The sequence below is a fragment of the Hyla sarda genome, chromosome 8, assembly GCF_029499605.1.
Source record: "Hyla sarda isolate aHylSar1 chromosome 8, aHylSar1.hap1, whole genome shotgun sequence".
Lineage (NCBI taxonomy): Eukaryota > Metazoa > Chordata > Amphibia > Anura > Hylidae > Hyla > Hyla sarda.
In genome coordinates this window covers 229,106,783-229,125,354 of record NC_079196.1, presented here as the reverse complement: position 1 = coordinate 229,125,354, position 18,572 = coordinate 229,106,783, and the positions used below count along the sequence as shown (strand labels likewise).

At 42.2% G+C, this 18,572-nt stretch overlaps 1 protein-coding gene across 1 annotated transcript in view; it reads right to left on the bottom strand.

Annotated features, from left to right (window-relative positions):
- Nucleotides 1-214: 214 nt before the first annotated feature.
- LOC130285356 (serine protease 33-like) overlaps nt 215-18,572 on the bottom strand; it is a 40,569-nt gene continuing 22,211 nt past the window's right edge. Inside the window, exons 4-7 of the mRNA XM_056536715.1 lie at nt 11,476-11,638; nt 11,113-11,384; nt 10,345-10,514; nt 215-1,442 (exon numbers count right to left, since the gene is read on the bottom strand). Of these exons, the coding sequence (XP_056392690.1) occupies nt 1,143-1,442; nt 10,345-10,514; nt 11,113-11,384; nt 11,476-11,638 (905 nt within the window). The 3' untranslated portion in view covers nt 215-1,142. The remainder of the gene's footprint in view (nt 1,443-10,344; nt 10,515-11,112; nt 11,385-11,475; nt 11,639-18,572) is intronic.

Here is an 18,572-nt window from a genome sequence, read left to right as displayed (position 1 = left end):
TTGTGTATTCATTACCCCGCGAATGGCCAGGAGAAGCTTTCTCATCCTCAGACTGTGAAGGTTAACAGTGCTCTGGCATCACAAACTTTATCTTATACCCCCACCATTAGTGGCACCACAGCCTTGTATCCACACTGTAGCCACCACAGAAGCTGTATGCACAAACCAGGATGACATTTCTAAATAAGACACATTTTCAAAATGCTTCATTTTTTTTTATTTCAAATACAAATTTAAAAAAATGATTTCAAATATAAAGAAAACAGAAAAGATAGATAAGTGCAATTATATAAAAATGATTATTAGGACCTTTGTAAAATTTCCTGATGAACCCTTATCACAGAGGCCAGTACAAGAGTGCAATGAACTCACTACAATAGTTGCCAAAAAAGTCAACTTTCATGAAATAGACCAAAAACAGTCATTAGTAGATGATTTTCATGGTCGATGAGGCTTCAAAGGGTATATAGGTTTTTTGTGATGTGATATGAATGGGGACGTTACATCCAGTGCATGAGACTTGAGGCCAGCTAGGGGTGTCTTTATATTTACAGGCCCTGTTGTTGGTGGAGGGGTCTTCAGGTCACTCCTTGACTCCGTGCTCCTCTTCTTGTTGGATCTTGTGTTGAATTAACCCAATTTGCTCATTGTAACGCAATACAAATTATAGTATATAAAAGAAACAGAAGCCGGCACTCCAACCCCCTTTATCTTGCTCCACTTGGACACTAACCCAGTAGTATGTAGTCTAACAAACAGGGGACCGTGGTTCACACTTCATGCACCTGCTGCGGTACAACAAGACCAGGAAGAGGGAGATATCCAACATAAACATACGTGAAGAAAGAATGGGCCGCACTCACCAGCTTACCACTTCCTCACCAGTTCCTCAGCATAAGAACGGATGACAGCTGTTGCGTGTGCGCAACAGCTGTCACCCGTTCTTATGCCAAGGAACTTGTGAATTGTCCTGCTACCTGATGTGGTTTGATGCACCTCTGAAATGAAGAAAAAGCACTGTTTGCACTTTTAAGCTGTTGAGTGCGGCCCATTCTCTCTTCACGTATGTTTACAATGCATATTACATTGTCTGGTTGTGTCGGTCTACGAGTGGCCAGGTTGACCACTACACAGAACCGTCCTCACCAGGTGATGAGCAGAACCATGATGGACAAGACTGGAAACACATAGGGGACCCTTGTAGCTTTGCTGGTGCCGGGGGGGTACAGGTAAGCGCTTCTATTGACCGTGCTGTTGAACGTGACATTCCGGATATTCTCCCCTGAGTCTGAAGCAATCGACTTAATCCAGTCAGAATAATATGTTAGTTTGGTGTAGACTCCGGGACGGTTCGTCAATCCACATCCATCTCCCCAACTCACCAACCCAGCCAAAAACCATTGTCCATTCTGAGAACACACCAAGGGGCCCCCCGAGTCACCCTAAGGAGAGGAGAAAGAAAAATACAAAGATTACCATGTTATACCAAAATCGTTCTGATATCAAAGTGACCACCCGACTCTATATATAGCAGATCACACGGCACTGAGTATGAAAAGCCAATCTGGGACAATACGGACAATGGAGATTGCTTGTCATATTGCCAGTGTCCCACAATGCAGTCACATGGCTGGCTTTCCGATGGTTCCCATCCTTTTGTGTATTATCTCAGTATTTCCCAGGCAACACTGACTGAGGCTCCATAGTATTGTTAGTCCTATACATTGTATAGTGGAAACTTCTAGATTAGGGAGAATATAGGATAATATGCCCCCAATTTATACCCAACACTTCAGGGAATTAGTTCAGAAAGAGTAGTACGAGTGGTTTGAGGCAGAGAGGATGTTATGTTGTCGGCTTCACCTTTGGCAATCAGTCCTTGGCAGCTCTATTGTACTACAGGAGCGCTAAAAGCCTCTGGCCAGGTCTAGGGACTTGTAGGTTGCCCAGATACTCCTTGTAATTTAAAGGGGTACTTTGCTGCTCAGAGTTTGGAACAAACTGTTCCGAACGGTGCCGCCAGGAGCTCGTGATGTCATAACCCCGCCCCCTATTGATGTCCTGCTCCACCCCCTCAATGCAAGTCTATGGGAGGGGCATGACAGCATGAGGGGGCGGGGCTATGACATTACGAGCTCCCGGTGTCGACTCCAGCGTTCGGGAACAGTTTGTTCCAAACGCTAAGAAGCGGAGTACCTCTTTAATTTCATTTCTTAAGAGCAAGTTCCTGTGAGCCAACCAGGGACATTACATCCCGCCTCAGGGCAGTATCAGCACTCTATTACACTCTATACTATGGGTAACCTTCCTTTGCTGCCAGAAGTGGAAGCTAAAGGGGTACTCCGGTGCACCAGCGTTCTGAACATTTTGGTCAGAATACTCGGAACCGGTGGCCATGATCGTGATGTCACGGCCCCACCCCTTGTGGTTTCACACCACGCCCCCTCCATTCATGTCTATGGGAGGGGACGTGTCGACCGTCACGCCCCCTCCCATAGACATGAATGGAGGGGACTTGGCGTGATGGCACGAGGGGCATAGCAGTGACATCACGACCACTGCCGCAGGAACCCGGCGTCTGTTTAGAACACCGGGTGCTGTGGGTGATCGCGGGGGCCCAACAGCGGGACCCCTGCGATCAGACATCTTATCCCCTATCCTCTGGATAGAGGATAAGATGTCTAGAGTTCCCCTTTAAATTATTGTATTTGAAGTTCTTTCACGCCTCCCAGTAAGGACCCATTGCACCTCCTCCTTGTCTCCGTGTCCCATGATCTTGGCATCAGGTGTCAAAACTATCTAACATACATGGAGTCCATCAAACTCCACCACCTTTCAGATCATCCTTAGAAAAACAACTGTATATATTATTATAAAATGGGATTATATGAAGATGTCTCACCCCAAGGGCAAGGTGTTATTAACCCCTAATTTCTGTGACGCCTGAGTGGTTTTGGGTATCGGGAACCACCCAAACGATATCTCTGCTATCCCAATGGCTAGGCAGTGAAATGAGAGTCCATGACCAGGTTATGGTATAACGGAGGCTTTACTGAGGTCAGATAGATGTTATAGTCTCTACAGCTCGGCCAGAATCCCAGAGAGGTGGCCAGGAACACAGAAGGACCTCGCAGCTTGCTGGGACCAATTATACTTGTAATGGACTTAAGATAATTGACTTGAGGCTTGACTAGACTGTAGATAGTGACAGCAAACATAGACTTGACCTGCTGGAAGTGACTGTAGATTTGAGACCTTCCAGGTGCTGGACACTGACACTGAGATCTCTAGTCTTGACTGTTCCCCAGTAGAAAGAGAGAATTGTAATGGCCGCCCTTTATAAAGGGGGCTGAGCCAGAAGCCCATAGGTCAAGCTGCGGGTCATGTATTAAGCTGCTGCTCTCTGGGGAACATAAACATAACATGTGACATCTCACAGGTCCTTTAGACAATTACATTAGTCCTCCAAAGGTCCTTTATACCGTCTTTACATTAGTATACTGACTATACATATAGTACAATAAGTAACATTAAAGTAACAGCAGGGGAGACACTGCAGGAGGGCCCCAGGTCACCGAGGGACTCAACCTGACAGGACCAAAGTGTAGTGTAGGAACATGTCCTGTACTGGGACATTACGAAGGAAATCCACGTAGAGCGGCTTTTTGACTGTAGGGAGCGCTACATTGCTATCTGGCCTTCTACCATACAATGTACCATGGCGTTAGAGAAGAATTTTAGGGGGAATTGGATTGACCCAGAGGCTGGATAGGCCTCCCCTGCTCACCCAGTTTTCCTACCCCCCCCCCCTTGTTTAATAAATATTTGCACACGTCATATCCTGTTATTGTAGCCGTCCTTCTATTCCTCTCATCCTCATATTAGGAATATCTTGATCCCTAAGCCCCCACCTCCATATAGTGACAACATATGAGGCCCTGATTCTCTGTCCCCGGAAGTAGCCATAATGGCGATATTGAAATGTCATGTCCGGCAGAAAACACTCTGATTATTTTTCACAATGGGAGGACAAACTGCGACCCTGTTATTGTGTTTACCTCCTCTTTGGTTACATTTTGGTGGTTCCATTAATTTATTTATGCGAAATAAAGTACGTGGTGCACACTCGGCACTGGGATATATTGTAACCTCTTAGAATTGGGGAAGATCCGCATGGTAGATAACTCCGGAGTGGTGCAGACGTATATATAGAATAAAGCATTATGTAGAAATTCACCAAAAGAAAACGGTTACAAATGTAGCACTCACCATTGCGTTGAGTCGAAGAAGCTTTACTGAAGAACAAACATTACTGTTCATCGATCCACATCACGGGAAGAGAATAGACAGGGGGCTGTTAACCTGTTCTCTTCCCGTGATCACAAACACGTGATCACTACCCACCCCCCTGGGCTTTTTTTATTTATTTTCCTAATAAATGCCTAAAAAGTGCCAAAAATGGCTACTAGGGTATAAGGTAACCTGCCCAAAAAGATGGGCTGACAATTATGAGCAAGCCCCAACTATGTGTATAAAAGCCTTAGGTATAAACTCCAATTAGTTAAAGGGGTACTCCGCTGCTCAGGACTTGGAACAAACTGTTCCGAAAGCAGGAGGCGGGAGCTCGTGACATCATAGCCCCGCCCCCTCATGACAACACATCCCGCCCCCTCAATGCAAGTCTATGGGAGGGTGCGTAACGCCCCCTCCCATAGACTTGCATTGAGGGGCGGGCGTGATGTCACGAGGGGGTGGGGCTATGACATCACGAGCTCCCGGCGCCGGCTCCAGCATTTGGAACAGTTTGTTACAAACACTGAGCAGCGGAGTACCCCTTTAAAGCAACCCAAATGAAAAAAAATGTATACAAAACAATTCAAAGTAATTCATCTTTATTATAACAAATTGTGACGTACAATAAAATCAGTAGTAAAACAAGGAGGAATACACAACAAAGGCGGCAGCCTGGGACATACGTATATAATAATAGGCATAAATGACCAAATCTATAACGAGCAGTGTGGATACATAAATTATAATAATGAGCAGCAGGGGCCATATTCGAATTCGCCATATTTCGTGAATATATTGACGATTATTCGTGCTATGTTCGTGAAATTCACATATTGACAGAAAAATTGGCTGAAAAATTAGCATGTGAAAAAAAACAAAAAAATAAAAAAATATTCGTCATTTCGAATATATAGCACTATATATATATTCACGAAATGGCGAATTGCAGATATTCATGATACAAATTCGCATTACGAATATTCGTGCTCAACATCTAATAAATAAGGATGTGGATCGTTGTACAGTAATGTTTGTTCTTCAATAAAGCTTCTTCGACTCAAGACAAGGGTGAGTGCTACGTGTGTAACAGTTCTCTTTTGGTGAATTTCATTTATTTATTTTTTGCAAATCTATTTCTTGCAAAAGTAACACATGACATATTGTTCTTTTGTTTTTCTTGTCCTGTGAGGGTTTGGGGACAGCTTGTCCAGTGAGGGTTTGGGGACAGCTTGCCCAGTGAGGGTTTGGGGACAGCATGTCCAGTGGGGGTTTGGGGACAGCATGTCCAGTGGGGGTTTGGGAACAGCTTGTCCAGTGAGGTTTGGGGACAGCATGTCCAGTGGGGGTTTGGGGAAATCTTGTCCAGTGAGGGTTTGGGGACAGCTTGTCCAGTAAGGGTTTGGGGACAGCTTGTCCAGTAAGGGTTTGGGGACAGCTTGTCCAGTAAGGGTTTGTGAACTGCTTGTCCAGTGGGGGGTTAGGGACAGCTTGTCCAGTGAGGTTTGGGGACAGCTTGTCCTGTGAGAGTTTGGGGACAGCTTGTCCAGTGAGGTTTGGGGACAGCTTGTCCTGTGAGAGTTTGGGGACAGCTTGTCCAGTGAGGTTTGGGGACAGCTTGTCCTGTGAGGGTTTGGGAACAGCTTTTCCAGTAAGGGTTTGTGAACAGCTTGTCCAGTAAGGGTTTGGGGACAGCTTGTCCAGTTGGGGTTTGGGGACAGCTTGTCCTGTAAGGGTTTGGGGACAGCTTGTCCTGTGAGGGTTTGGGGACAGCTTGTCCTGTGAGGGTTTGGGGACAGCTTGTCCTGTGAGGGTTTGGGGACAGCTTGTCCAGTTGGGGTTTGGGGACAGCTTGTCCTGTGAGGGTTTGGGGACAGCTTGTCCAGTGAGGGTTTGGGGACAGCTTGTCCAGTGAGGGTTTGGGGACAGCTTGTCCAGTGTGTGCACCATCACTTCCCCCATGTCTGAGGACGCAGGATTTGAGGCTCACTGCTGCTGGATACAGAGATTAACCAGCGTTATCTTTATTTCTGGATTGTTAAGATATTGTACTGTACTCCTAATGCTGAGATAAGTTATATGACTCTTGTTGTATATTGTTGACATTCGCTGGGTCAGGTACAGAGCGCCTAGTCCAGTGATACATTACATTACTTACTTATCTCTGGCTGCCAGTGTTCTGACCCCCCTGTGATCAGACACTTATCCCCTATCCGCAGGATAAGTGTTTTACAATGCTGATGTCCTTTAAAGAGTATCTGTCACCAAACTAAACTTTTAATATATTGTTTCCTATGTAATTTTAAGACACTTTGCAATTTACTTGCTATTAAAATTCTCAACCTTTATGCATTTTTAATGTGATTGAAAAAACCTCCACTAGGTGGCTCTGTTCTGTTCCCTCCTGGCCTGGATGGAGACCAAACTCAGGAAGTCAGTGTGGGGCATTGCGCGCCACAGCTCTTGCAGGCTTCAGTGACATCACGCCTAGTGGGGAACGCCCAGTTTCCCCTGCCGGAAGCTCACACAATGTGAGCAAGGGGATCGGTATGATACAGAGCTATTTAAAGCTCAGGAAAAAAAATTTAAGGACAGGGGGGGTGTTAGGAGTAGTTAGGGAATATAAACTGAGTTAGTTTAGAAAATATGGTTTGATGGCAGGTACTTTTTAAGAACCAGAGAACATATACATCTATCAGTCATACATGGACGTTTTCTACCACAGGCCACTGTTCACATGCTTTCTCTGGCTAGCCTCTTGTCAAGGCCCAGTTACTCCGTGTCATTCAGCACTACCACTAACATCCATACAGGAGGGCACCCTGCCATTTTTTAAGTAAAGCATGGGGACTTGCCCACCACAATCACAACCTCACTTAACCGCCAAATAACAGTTACCTAAGGGGCTTCTCATGCCAGCCCCTGCTGTCCACTTAAAGCAGCATGGTGTACAAGGCTGAAGTTCCCCAGCACCATGTTGCAAAACTCCCATTCACATTAATATTGTTACGCCGAGCGCTCCGGGTCCCCGCTCCTCCCCGGAGCGCTCACGGCGTCTCTCTCCCTGCAGCGCCCCGGTCAGTCCCGCTGACCGGGAGCGCTGCACTGACATGGCCGTCGGGGATGCGATTCGCACAGCGGGACGCGCCCGCTCGCGAATCGCATCCCAAGTCACTTACCCGTCCCGGTCCCCTGCTGTCATGTGCTGGCGCGCGCGGCTCCGCTCTCTAGGGCGCGCGCGCGCCAGCTCTCTGAGACTTAAAGGGCCAGTGCACCAATGATTGGTGCCTGGCCCAATTAGCTTAATTAGTTTCCACCTGTGCACTCCCTACTTATACCTCACTTCCCCTGCACTCCCTTGCCGGATCTTGTTGCCCTTGTGCCAGAGAAAGCCTTTCCTTGTGTGTTCCTAGCCTGTGTTTCAGACCTCCTGCCGTTGCCCCTGACTACGATCCTTGCTGCCTGCCCTGACCTTCTGCTACGTCCGACCTTGCTCTTGCCTTATCCCTTGTACCATGCCTATCTCAGCAGTCAGAGAGGTTGAGCCGTTGCCGGTGGATACGACCTGGTTGCTACCGCCGCTGCAAGACCATCCCGCTTTGCGGCGGGCTCTGGTGAAAACCAGTAGCTACTTAGAACCAGTCCACCGACACGGTCCACGCCAAACCCTCTCTGACACAGAGGATCCACCTCCAGCCTGCCGATCCGTGACAGTAGATCCGGCCATGGATTCCGCTGAGGTGCCGCTGTCAAGTCTTGCCGACATTTCCACGGTGATTGCCCAGCAATCCCTAATGATCACCCAACGAAATCACCAGCTGGCATACTTGACCACCGTGACACAGCAACTTCAGTCACAGATACAGCAGCTGCTGCCGCAGATACAGCAACTTCAGTCTCAGACACAGCAGCTGCAACAGCAACAACCATCTCCTCCGCCGGCTCCTGCAACTCCTCCGCAGCGACCGGCCGCTCCTAACCCCTGCTTGTCCCTGCCGGACAAATTTGATGGGGACTCTAGACTCTGCCGTGGTCTCCTGCCTGGGAAGGCCCTGCCATGTGCCACACCGCTCGGAGCACCTCTCTCACAGTATCCTTTGCAATCCACCCCTGTGCCTCCCGCCGAGGAGGCTATGCAAGTGGATCGGTCTCGCCTGACCCCTGAAGAGAGGACTCGCCGCAGAAAGAAAGATTTACTTCTATACTGCACTGTGCGTTACCGCACAGAACCCCTGCTCTTGAGCATGGAACTTTTTGTTTTGCCCAAATGCTCCTCTGAACTCCTCCTCGGTCTGCCATGGCTCCAACGCCACTCCTCTACCCTTGTCTGGACCACCGGGGAGATCATGAGCTGGGGTGCTTCTTGCCAAAGAAAATGCCTCACGTCTGCTCCCAGTCCCGTCAGTCAAACCTCTGTGTCTCCCCCTTTACCTGGTCTCCCCAAGGCCTATCTGGACTATGCTGTGTCTCCTCCTCACAGCCCCCGTCCTGTTAACACTCTGCCCCGTGCCAAGCTTGACCCTCTTCCCTCCCTCCCCACCCCCACGCCTTCTTGTGTGCCCGCTGTTGATGAGGTTTCCCGGGGCTTCGCCACCATCTGGAAAAAGACTCTAAAATTCCTCATACTAGCCTCATCCCGGGTGAAGAAGCTTGCCGGAAGAGCTTGCCGGAAGAGCTCCTCCTGTTTTCGCGTGGCTCTCCGCCAAGTATATCCGCTTCCGTGTCCCCAGTTTTTATCTGGGACCACGTTATCTTGGACCCTTTGAAGTTAAATACCTAGAGGAAGCCACTCCGGTCTCCGGGTCCTCAGACGTCTTCCGGATTAAAGAATTTTCAGGTCCCAAAAAGAGGGGGAGACCCAAGGGGGGGGGGTACTGTTACGCCGAGCGCTCCGGGTCCCCGCTCCTCCCCGGAGCGCTCACGGCGTCTCTCTCCCTGCGGCGCCCCGGTCAGTCCCGCTGACCGGGAGCGCTGCACTGACATGGCAGTCGGGGATGCGATTCGCACAGCGGGACGCGCCCGCTCGCGAATCGCATCCCAAGTCACTTACCCGTCCCGGTCCCCTGCTGTCATGTGCTGGCGCGCGCGGCTCCGCTCTCTAGGGCGCGCGCGCGCCAGCTCTCTGAGACTTAAAGGGCCAGTGCACCAATGATTGGTGCCTGGCCCAATTAGCTTAATTAGTTTCCACCTGTGCACTCCCTACTTATACCTCACTTCCCCTGCACTCCCTTGCCGGATCTTGTTGCCCTTGTGCCAGAGAAAGCCTTTCCTTGTGTGTTCCTAGCCTGTGTTCCAGACCTCCTGCCGTTGCCCCTGACTACGATCCTTGCTGCCTGCCCTGACCTTCTGCTACGTCCGACCTTGCTCTTGCCTTATCCCTTGTACCGCGCCTATCTCAGCAGTCAGCGAGGTAGAGCCGTTGCCGGTGGATACGACCTGGTTGCTACCGCCGCTGCAAGACCATCCCGCTTTGCGGCGGGCTCTGGTGAAAACCAGTAGCTACTTAGAACCGGTCCACCGACACGGTCCACGCCAAACCCTCTCTGACACAGAGGATCCACCTCCAGCCTGCCGATCCGTGACAAATATCTTAGCACAATGTTATATAAACTTGTTCACAGAATATTCAGAGGCCCTTTTCACTGCACATATTAGACTGCATTCACATTACCGCTGTGCCCCATCAAGAACGGCCATCAAACTCTTTTTTTTTAGTTTGACGCCTGTCATTTTCATGGGACGCAACGAGCAACAGCGTGTCCCGATGGACACCATTATAGTCAATGGGGTCCGTCGGATGCCGCTGTTTTTAAGCAGGAGTAAAAGATGGCACAAGCAGTATTTTTTCTCTTGCTATTCTCCCCGGCATCCTCGATGACCGTCTCACTATTGTGTAACAACGGTAGTGTGAAAGGGGCCTTAATAGTATGAACACAGCAAAAGAAAAACAAATTGGCTGATTTCACCCTCCTCACAGACTGCCGTCAAGTGCTGCCCTCTCCCTTCATAGGGGCCGGACCTTATATCATCCTATGTTGTTTGTAGCATTCTTACCTGACACGAGTCATATCCCCCCGCTTTATATCCTGCACACATCATGTCATCCAGGATAATTGGAGTTGTGGTACTGGTCCCGGACTGAATGTGATAGAGCCCATCGCAGGTCTCCGTATCGATCAGGGGCAGCTTCAATTCCTGTAGAGTCTCGGGGCTCGGAAGACTCACTGTAAGAGAAGATTTCATGCATTGATTCGCGACTCATATCATGGCTGTTATCCCAGGAAGCATAGAGGGAAACCAGTCATATCCTCCAAAAAAGACTGGGTTGGTGAGGAATATTGGAAGTGCTGCAATGTGTCCAAAATGTTTCATCCATCAAAAGAGTTGGCCTTAAAACATTTATGGTAGAGAAACTCTAACACAACATCTTGACTCATCGAGACAGCTTAGCGAGAAGGAAGGGGTCATCGGTGCGCCATAGTTCTTCCACCATTTGGTAAATAAGATGGCTATTTTATATTTATATTTTATATATATCCTAGTGAAGCTTTGTATAGACAGCTCATGGTGGTTGGGTTAGCAGTGGTCTCAAACTGTGGCCCTCGAAATGTTGCAAAACTTCAACTCCCAGCATGCCCAGACAGCCGTTGGCTGTCCGGGCATGCTAGGAGTTAAAGTTTTGCAACATCTTGAGGGCCACATTTTGAAACCACTGGGTTAAAGCAATGGCGAATCGGATTTTTGCTGAGCTTCTGGACAGAAAGTAAAGCAGCAGAAGACCCTCATGGAGGACAAAAATCTGTGAGTGATACCAATACCTACCGCCATACTTAGTGTTTCCCCAGCCGGTGACCCAACACATGAGGCCCATAGGGAAGACTACGTTGGCTGTAGGGAGGCAGACGGGGAGGATGTAAGAGGTGAAGGTCACGTTGTCCACCAATTGGATGAGGCTGATGTCCCCCATTGATCCTGCGTTCACATAATTCGGATTCTTAATAAAACTCTTCACATTAACAGAGATTTCTTGAGAATTTGGCACAGAGATTTGGTAGGTACCAAGATGGACGGTGAGCGAGGAGGTGGTGACGCTGCTGCAATAAGAGAGATGATACAATTAGAAGAAGACGCCACCACCATCTCCTTATAGAAGAGCAATAAGACAATATAGAAGAACCCTCTAACCTTGTTATACAGTGAGCGGCCGACACCACCCACGTGTTACTGATCAGAGATCCACCACAAAAGTGACGTCCATTCAACCGTAAGCTGACTTGCCACGGCCACTGACCGGCCTGCGCACTAGTCCCTCCCATGATCCGATTGGATATCTGAGGCTTTCCACATTCTGTAGAAGGAAAAATACAACACAACTTGGATAATGGAAGAGGATTATGGAAAATTACACAGATATGATCAGCAGAGGGAGAATCTACATACGGGAGAATGGCAGAACTCAAAGGATAGGGGAATAGGTAGTGCTGGAGCCGGACTGATCCCATGTATGAGAAAAGAACGAGAAGAGGAACAAATAAGAAAGGAGGAAAAAGAATGAAAACACATGAACAACAATGAAGGAGAAAGAAGAACAATAAGGTATAAAAGAGAACAATGGAAGAGAAAGGAGAACAATGGAGGAGAAAGAAGAACAATAAAGGAGAAAGAAGAACAACGGAGGAGAAAGAAGAACAATGGAGGAGAAAGGAGAATAATAGAGTATAAAGAAGAACAATAAAGGAGAAAGAAGAATAATAGAGTATAAAGAAGAACAATAAAGGAGAAAGAAGAACAATGGAGGAGAAAGAAGAATAATAGAGGAGAAAGGAGAACAATGAAGGAGAAAGAAAGACAATAAATTATAAAGGAGAACAATGAAGGAGAAAGAAAGACAATAAAATATAAAGGAGAACAATGAAGGAGAAAGAAGAGCAATAAAGGAGAAAGGAGAACAATGAAGGATAAAGAAGAACAAATAAGAAAGGAGAACAATAAAGAATAAAAGAAAGCAATGAAGGAGAAAGGAGAACAATGAAGGAGAAAGAAGAACAATAAAGTATAAATAAGAACAATGAAGGAGAAAGAAGAGCAATGAAGAAGAAAGGAGAACAATAAAGTATAAATGAGAACAATGAAGAAGAAATTAGAACAATGAAGGAGAAATGAGAACAATAAAGAATAAAAGAAAACAGTGAAGGAGAAAGGAGAACAGTGAAGTGTAAAGAAAAACAAGGAAATATAAAGGAGAACAATAAAGTATAAAGGAGAACAATGGAGGAGAAAGGAGAACAATGGAGGAGAAAGGACTAGAAAAGAAGAGGAAGGAGGAAGAAAAATAATGGAGGAAGAAGTACAATGGAGAAATAGAAACAATAAAGGAGAATGACAAGAAAGATTAAGGAAGAACAAAAGTGAAGAATTATGGTGAAAACAGAAGGTGAATAAATAAGAAAGATGAAAGACAAAGGAAAAAGAAAAAAGATGAGGAGGAAAGAGAAGAAAGCAAGAAGGAGAACAATAGAAGAAAGAAATGCAAGAAGAAGAACAATAAAGTGTAAGAGGATGACAAAGGAGAAGGAAGAACAATAGAGGAAGAAGAGAAGAAGAATGAAGATGTTTATATTCCTCTGATCATATATTTAATGTGTTGTCTGTTGGAATTTTTTGTCACAGAAATGGTTTTCCAGATGGTTTTCCGCCTTTAAAAATAAAATATAAAAAGTGTGTGAATTTCTAATGTTCTATTTAAAGGATCGGGACGGTTAGCAAAACCTTTGAGACAAAGAGACAAAGTCTGCTGCGGGTGAAGGCACTAACAATCTCACACACAAGTGGTAGGAATATGTGCAAGAACACATCACAGATTATAAAAGACTTCAACAAGAAAACAGGTGGATAACACTGACATCTAGTGGTGACAAGTGTGTAAAGTATCCGCGCTGGGTGTTGGGGATATTAGCTGAGGACAATGCAGTGTATGTGTTACTACCATAAACCATGAAGTGACTGAGCACATACATAACATGCACAAGTTACTGTGCACCCTGTGTTAGGCTATGTTCACACATTCATATTTTTCTGCAGATTTTCTGCTGCTGACTTTCCTACTTTTACGCCTCAGGAATTGCAGGGTCACAGGGTCTGAATACATTACTCATTCTTTGTATCTTTTTAGCCAAATGACAGACTTGTCTCATGGGCTAAATAGTTATAAATGAAAGTGACTGATATCAGCCACCAGGTGTCACCAAAGTCCTGTGGGATGGAGCTGAAACAATGTATCACTGATTGTAATAACAACAACAACATCAATGGAAACAATGTATCACTGATTGTAATAACAACAACAACAATGGAAACAATGCATCACTGATTGTAATAACAACAAGAACATCAATGGAAACAATGTATCACTGATTGTAATAACAACAAAAACAATGGAAACAATGCATCACTGATTGTAATAACAACAACAACATCAATGGAAACAATGTATCACTGATTGTAATAGCAACAACAACATCAATGGAAACAATGTATCACTGATTGTAATAACAACAACAACAACAACAACAACAACAATGGAAACAATGTATCACTGATTGTAATAACAACAACAACATCAATGGAAACAATGTATCACTGATTGTAATAATAACAACAACAACATCAATGGAAACAATGTATCACTGATTGTAATAACAACCACAACAACAATGGAAACAATGTATCACTGATTGTAACAACAACAACAACAACAACAACAACAATGGAAACAATGTATCACTGATTGTAATAACAACAACAACAACAATGTATCACTGATTGTAACAACAACAACAACAACAATGGAAACAATGTATCACTGATTGTAATAACAACAACAACAACAATGGAAACAATGTATCACTGATTGTAACAACAACAACAATGGAAACAACAACAACAACAACAATGGAAACAATGTATCACTGATTGTAATAACAACAACAATGGAAACAATGTATCACTGATTGTAATAACAACAACAATGGAAACAATGTATCACTGATTGTAATAACAACAACAATGGAAACAATGTATCACTGATTGTAATAACAACAACAATGGAAACAATGTATCACTGATTGTAACAACAACAACAACAACAACAACGGAAACAATGTATCACTGATTGTAACAACAACAACAACAATGGAAACAATGTATCACTGATTGTAATACCAACAACAACAACAATAATAATAATAATAATAATAATAATAATAATAATAATAATAATGGAAAGAATGTATCACTGATTGTAACAACAACAACAACAACAACAATGGAAACAATGTATCACTGATTGTAATAACAACAACAACATCAATGGAAACAATGTATCACTGATTGTAATACCAACAACAACAATGATAATAATAATAATAATAATAATAATAATAATAATGGAAAGAATGTATCACTGATTGTAACAACAACAACAACAACAACAACAATGGAAACAATGTATCACTGATTGTAATAACAACAACAACATCAATGGAAACAATGTATCACTGATTGTAATAACAACAACAACAACAACAATGGAAACAATGTATCACTGATTGTAACAACAACAACAACAACAACAACAATGGAAACAATGTATCACTGATTGTAATAACAACAACAACATCAATGGAAACAATATATCACTGATTGTAATAACAACAACAACAACGGAAACAATGTATCACTGATTGTAACAACAACAACAACAACAACAACAACAATGGAAACAATGTATCACTGATTGTAACAACAACAACAACAACAACAACAATGGAAACAATGTATCACTGATTGTAGTAACAACAACAACAACAACAATGGAAACAATGTATCACTGATTGTAATAACAACAACAACAACAACAATGGAAACAATGTATCACTGATTGTAACAACAACAACAACAGCAGCAACAACAATGGAAACAATGTATCACTGATTGTAATAATAACAACAACAACAATGGAAACAATGTATCACTGATTGTAATAACAACAACAACGGAAACAATGTATCACTGATTGTAATAATAACAACAACAACAATGGAAACAATGTATCACTGATTGTAATAACAACAACAACAATGGAAACAATGTATCACTGATTGTAATACCAACAACAACAACAATAATAATAATAATAATGGAAAGAATGTATCACTGATTGTAACAACAACAACAACAATGGAAACAATGTATCACTGATTGTAATACCAACAACAACAATAATAATAATAATAATAATAATAATAATAATGGAAAGAATGTATCACTGATTGTAACAACAACAACAACAACAACAATGGAAACAATGTATCACTGATTGTAATAATAACAACAATAATAATAATAATAATAATGGAAACAATGTATCACTGATTGTAACAACAACAGCAACAACAATGGAAACAATGTATCACTGATTGTAATAATAACAACAACAACAACAACAATGGAAACAATGTATCACTGATTGTAATAATAATAATAACAACAACAATGGAAACAATGTATCACTGATTGTAATAACAACAACAACAATGGAAACAATGTATCACTGATTGTAATACCAACAACAACAACAATAATAATAATAATAATAATAATAATGGAAACAATGTATCACTGATTGTAACAACAACAACAACAACAATGGAAACAATGTATCACTGATTGTAATAATAACAACAACAACAATGGAAACAATGTATCACTGATTGTAATACCAACAACAACAATAATAATAATAATAATAATAATGGAAAGAATTTATCACTGATTGTAACAACAACAACAACAACAATGGAAACAATGTATCACTGATTGTAATAACAACAACAACAACAATGGAAACAATATATCACTGATTGTAATAATAATAATAACAACAACAACAACAATGGAAACAATGTATCACTGATTGTAACAACAACAACAACAACAACAACAACAACAATGGAAACAATGTATCACTGATTGTAATAACAACAACAACATCAATGGAAACAATATATCACTGATTGTAATAACAACAACAACAACGGAAACAATGTATCACTGATTGTAACAACAACAACAACAACAACAATGGAAACAATGTATCACTGATTGTAACAACAACAACAACAACAACAACAACAATGGAAACAATGTATCACTGATTGTAGTAACAACAACAACAATGGAAACAATGTATCACTGATTGTAATAACAACAACAACAACAACAATGGAAACAATGTATCACTGATTGTAACAACAACAACAACAGCAGCAACAACAATGGAAACAATGTATCACTGATTGTAATAATAACAACAACAACAATGGAAACAATGTATCACTGATTGTAATAACAACAACAACGGAAACAATGTATCACTGATTGTAATAATAACAACAACAATGGAAACAATGTATCACTGATTGTAATAACAACAACAACAATGGAAACAATGTATCACTGATTGTAATACCAACAACAACAACAATAATAATAATAATAATGGAAAGAATGTATCACTGATTGTAACAACAACAACAACAATGGAAACAATGTATCACTGATTGTAATACCAACAACAACAATAATAATAATAATAATAATAATAATAATAATAATAATAATAATAATGGAAAGAATGTATCACTGATTGTAACAACAACAACAACAACAACAACAACAATGGAAACAATGTATCACTGATTGTAATAATAACAACAATAATAATAATAATAATAATGGAAACAATGTATCACTGATTGTAACAACAACAACAGCAACAACAATGGAAACAATGTATCACTGATTGTAATAATAACAACAACAACAACAATGGAAACAATGTATCACTGATTGTAATAACAACAACAACGGAAACAATGTATCACTGATTGTAATAATAATAATAACAACAACAATGGAAACAATGTATCACTGATTGTAATCACAACAACAACAATGGAAACAATGTATCACTGATTGTAATACCAACAACAACAATAATAATAATAATAATAATAATGGAAACAATGTATCACTGATTGTAACAACAACAACAACAACAACAACAATGGAAACAATGTATCACTGATTGTAATAATAACAACAACAACAATGGAAACAATGTATCACTGATTGTAATACCAACAACAACAATAATAATAATAATAATGGAAAGAATTTATCACTGATTGTAACAACAACAACAACAACAATGGAAACAATGTATCACTGATTGTAATAATAATAACAACAACAACAATAATAATAATAATAATGGAAACAATGTATCACTGATTGTAACAACAACAACAACAATGGAAACAATGTATCACTGATTGTAATAACAACAACAACAACAATGGAAACAATATATCACTGATTGTAATAATAATAATAATAATAATAACAACAACAATGGAAACAATGTATCACTGATTGTAATAACAACAACAACAACAATGGAAACAATATATCACTGATTGTAATAATAATAATAATAATAATAATGGAAAGAATGTATCACTGATAGTAATAACAACAACAATGGAAACAATGTATCACTGATTGCTATATAAATATTTGGAGCCAAGTAAATAGAAGCATTTTGAGCCTTCACTGTGAATTTCACTTCTTTCATATTTATATAAACTCTTTGCTGAATATCCAGGATAAAATAACACCTGCTATTTTATAAATTCAGTATTAACCCTTTAATGACCTGTCATGTACATTTTTATGACAGACGCCTGTGTAGCGTAATGCAGTTGGTGGGCACTGTCTGTTATGAGCGGCCAAGAGAACAGTGTTACACACAGTATAGGTTGTCACGTGACACGCGTACCCCCCCCCCCCCCCACCACCAAGAACCAATGGCAGGGGGCGGGGGCGCGTGTGTCAGCCAATAAAGCAGCCTTAGTCCAGCTGAGTCATGTAAAACATTCCATGGCAAAACTGAGAATCGATATAAAAAATGTGGAGCTCACAACAGAAGAGCAAGGGGTTAACTGTGATCCTCTCACCCAGAGAGAAATGGGATTGTGACCAGTGTTGATCACGAATATTCGAGAGTCGAATTTTAATCGCGAATATTGCATATTTGCAAATTCTTGAATATTGCGAATACAGCACTATATATTAGCAATTACAAATATTCTTATTTTTTCTTTGTTCACAGTACACATCACAATGATCACTGCATCCCTCTCTGCTCTTCGCATATGCGC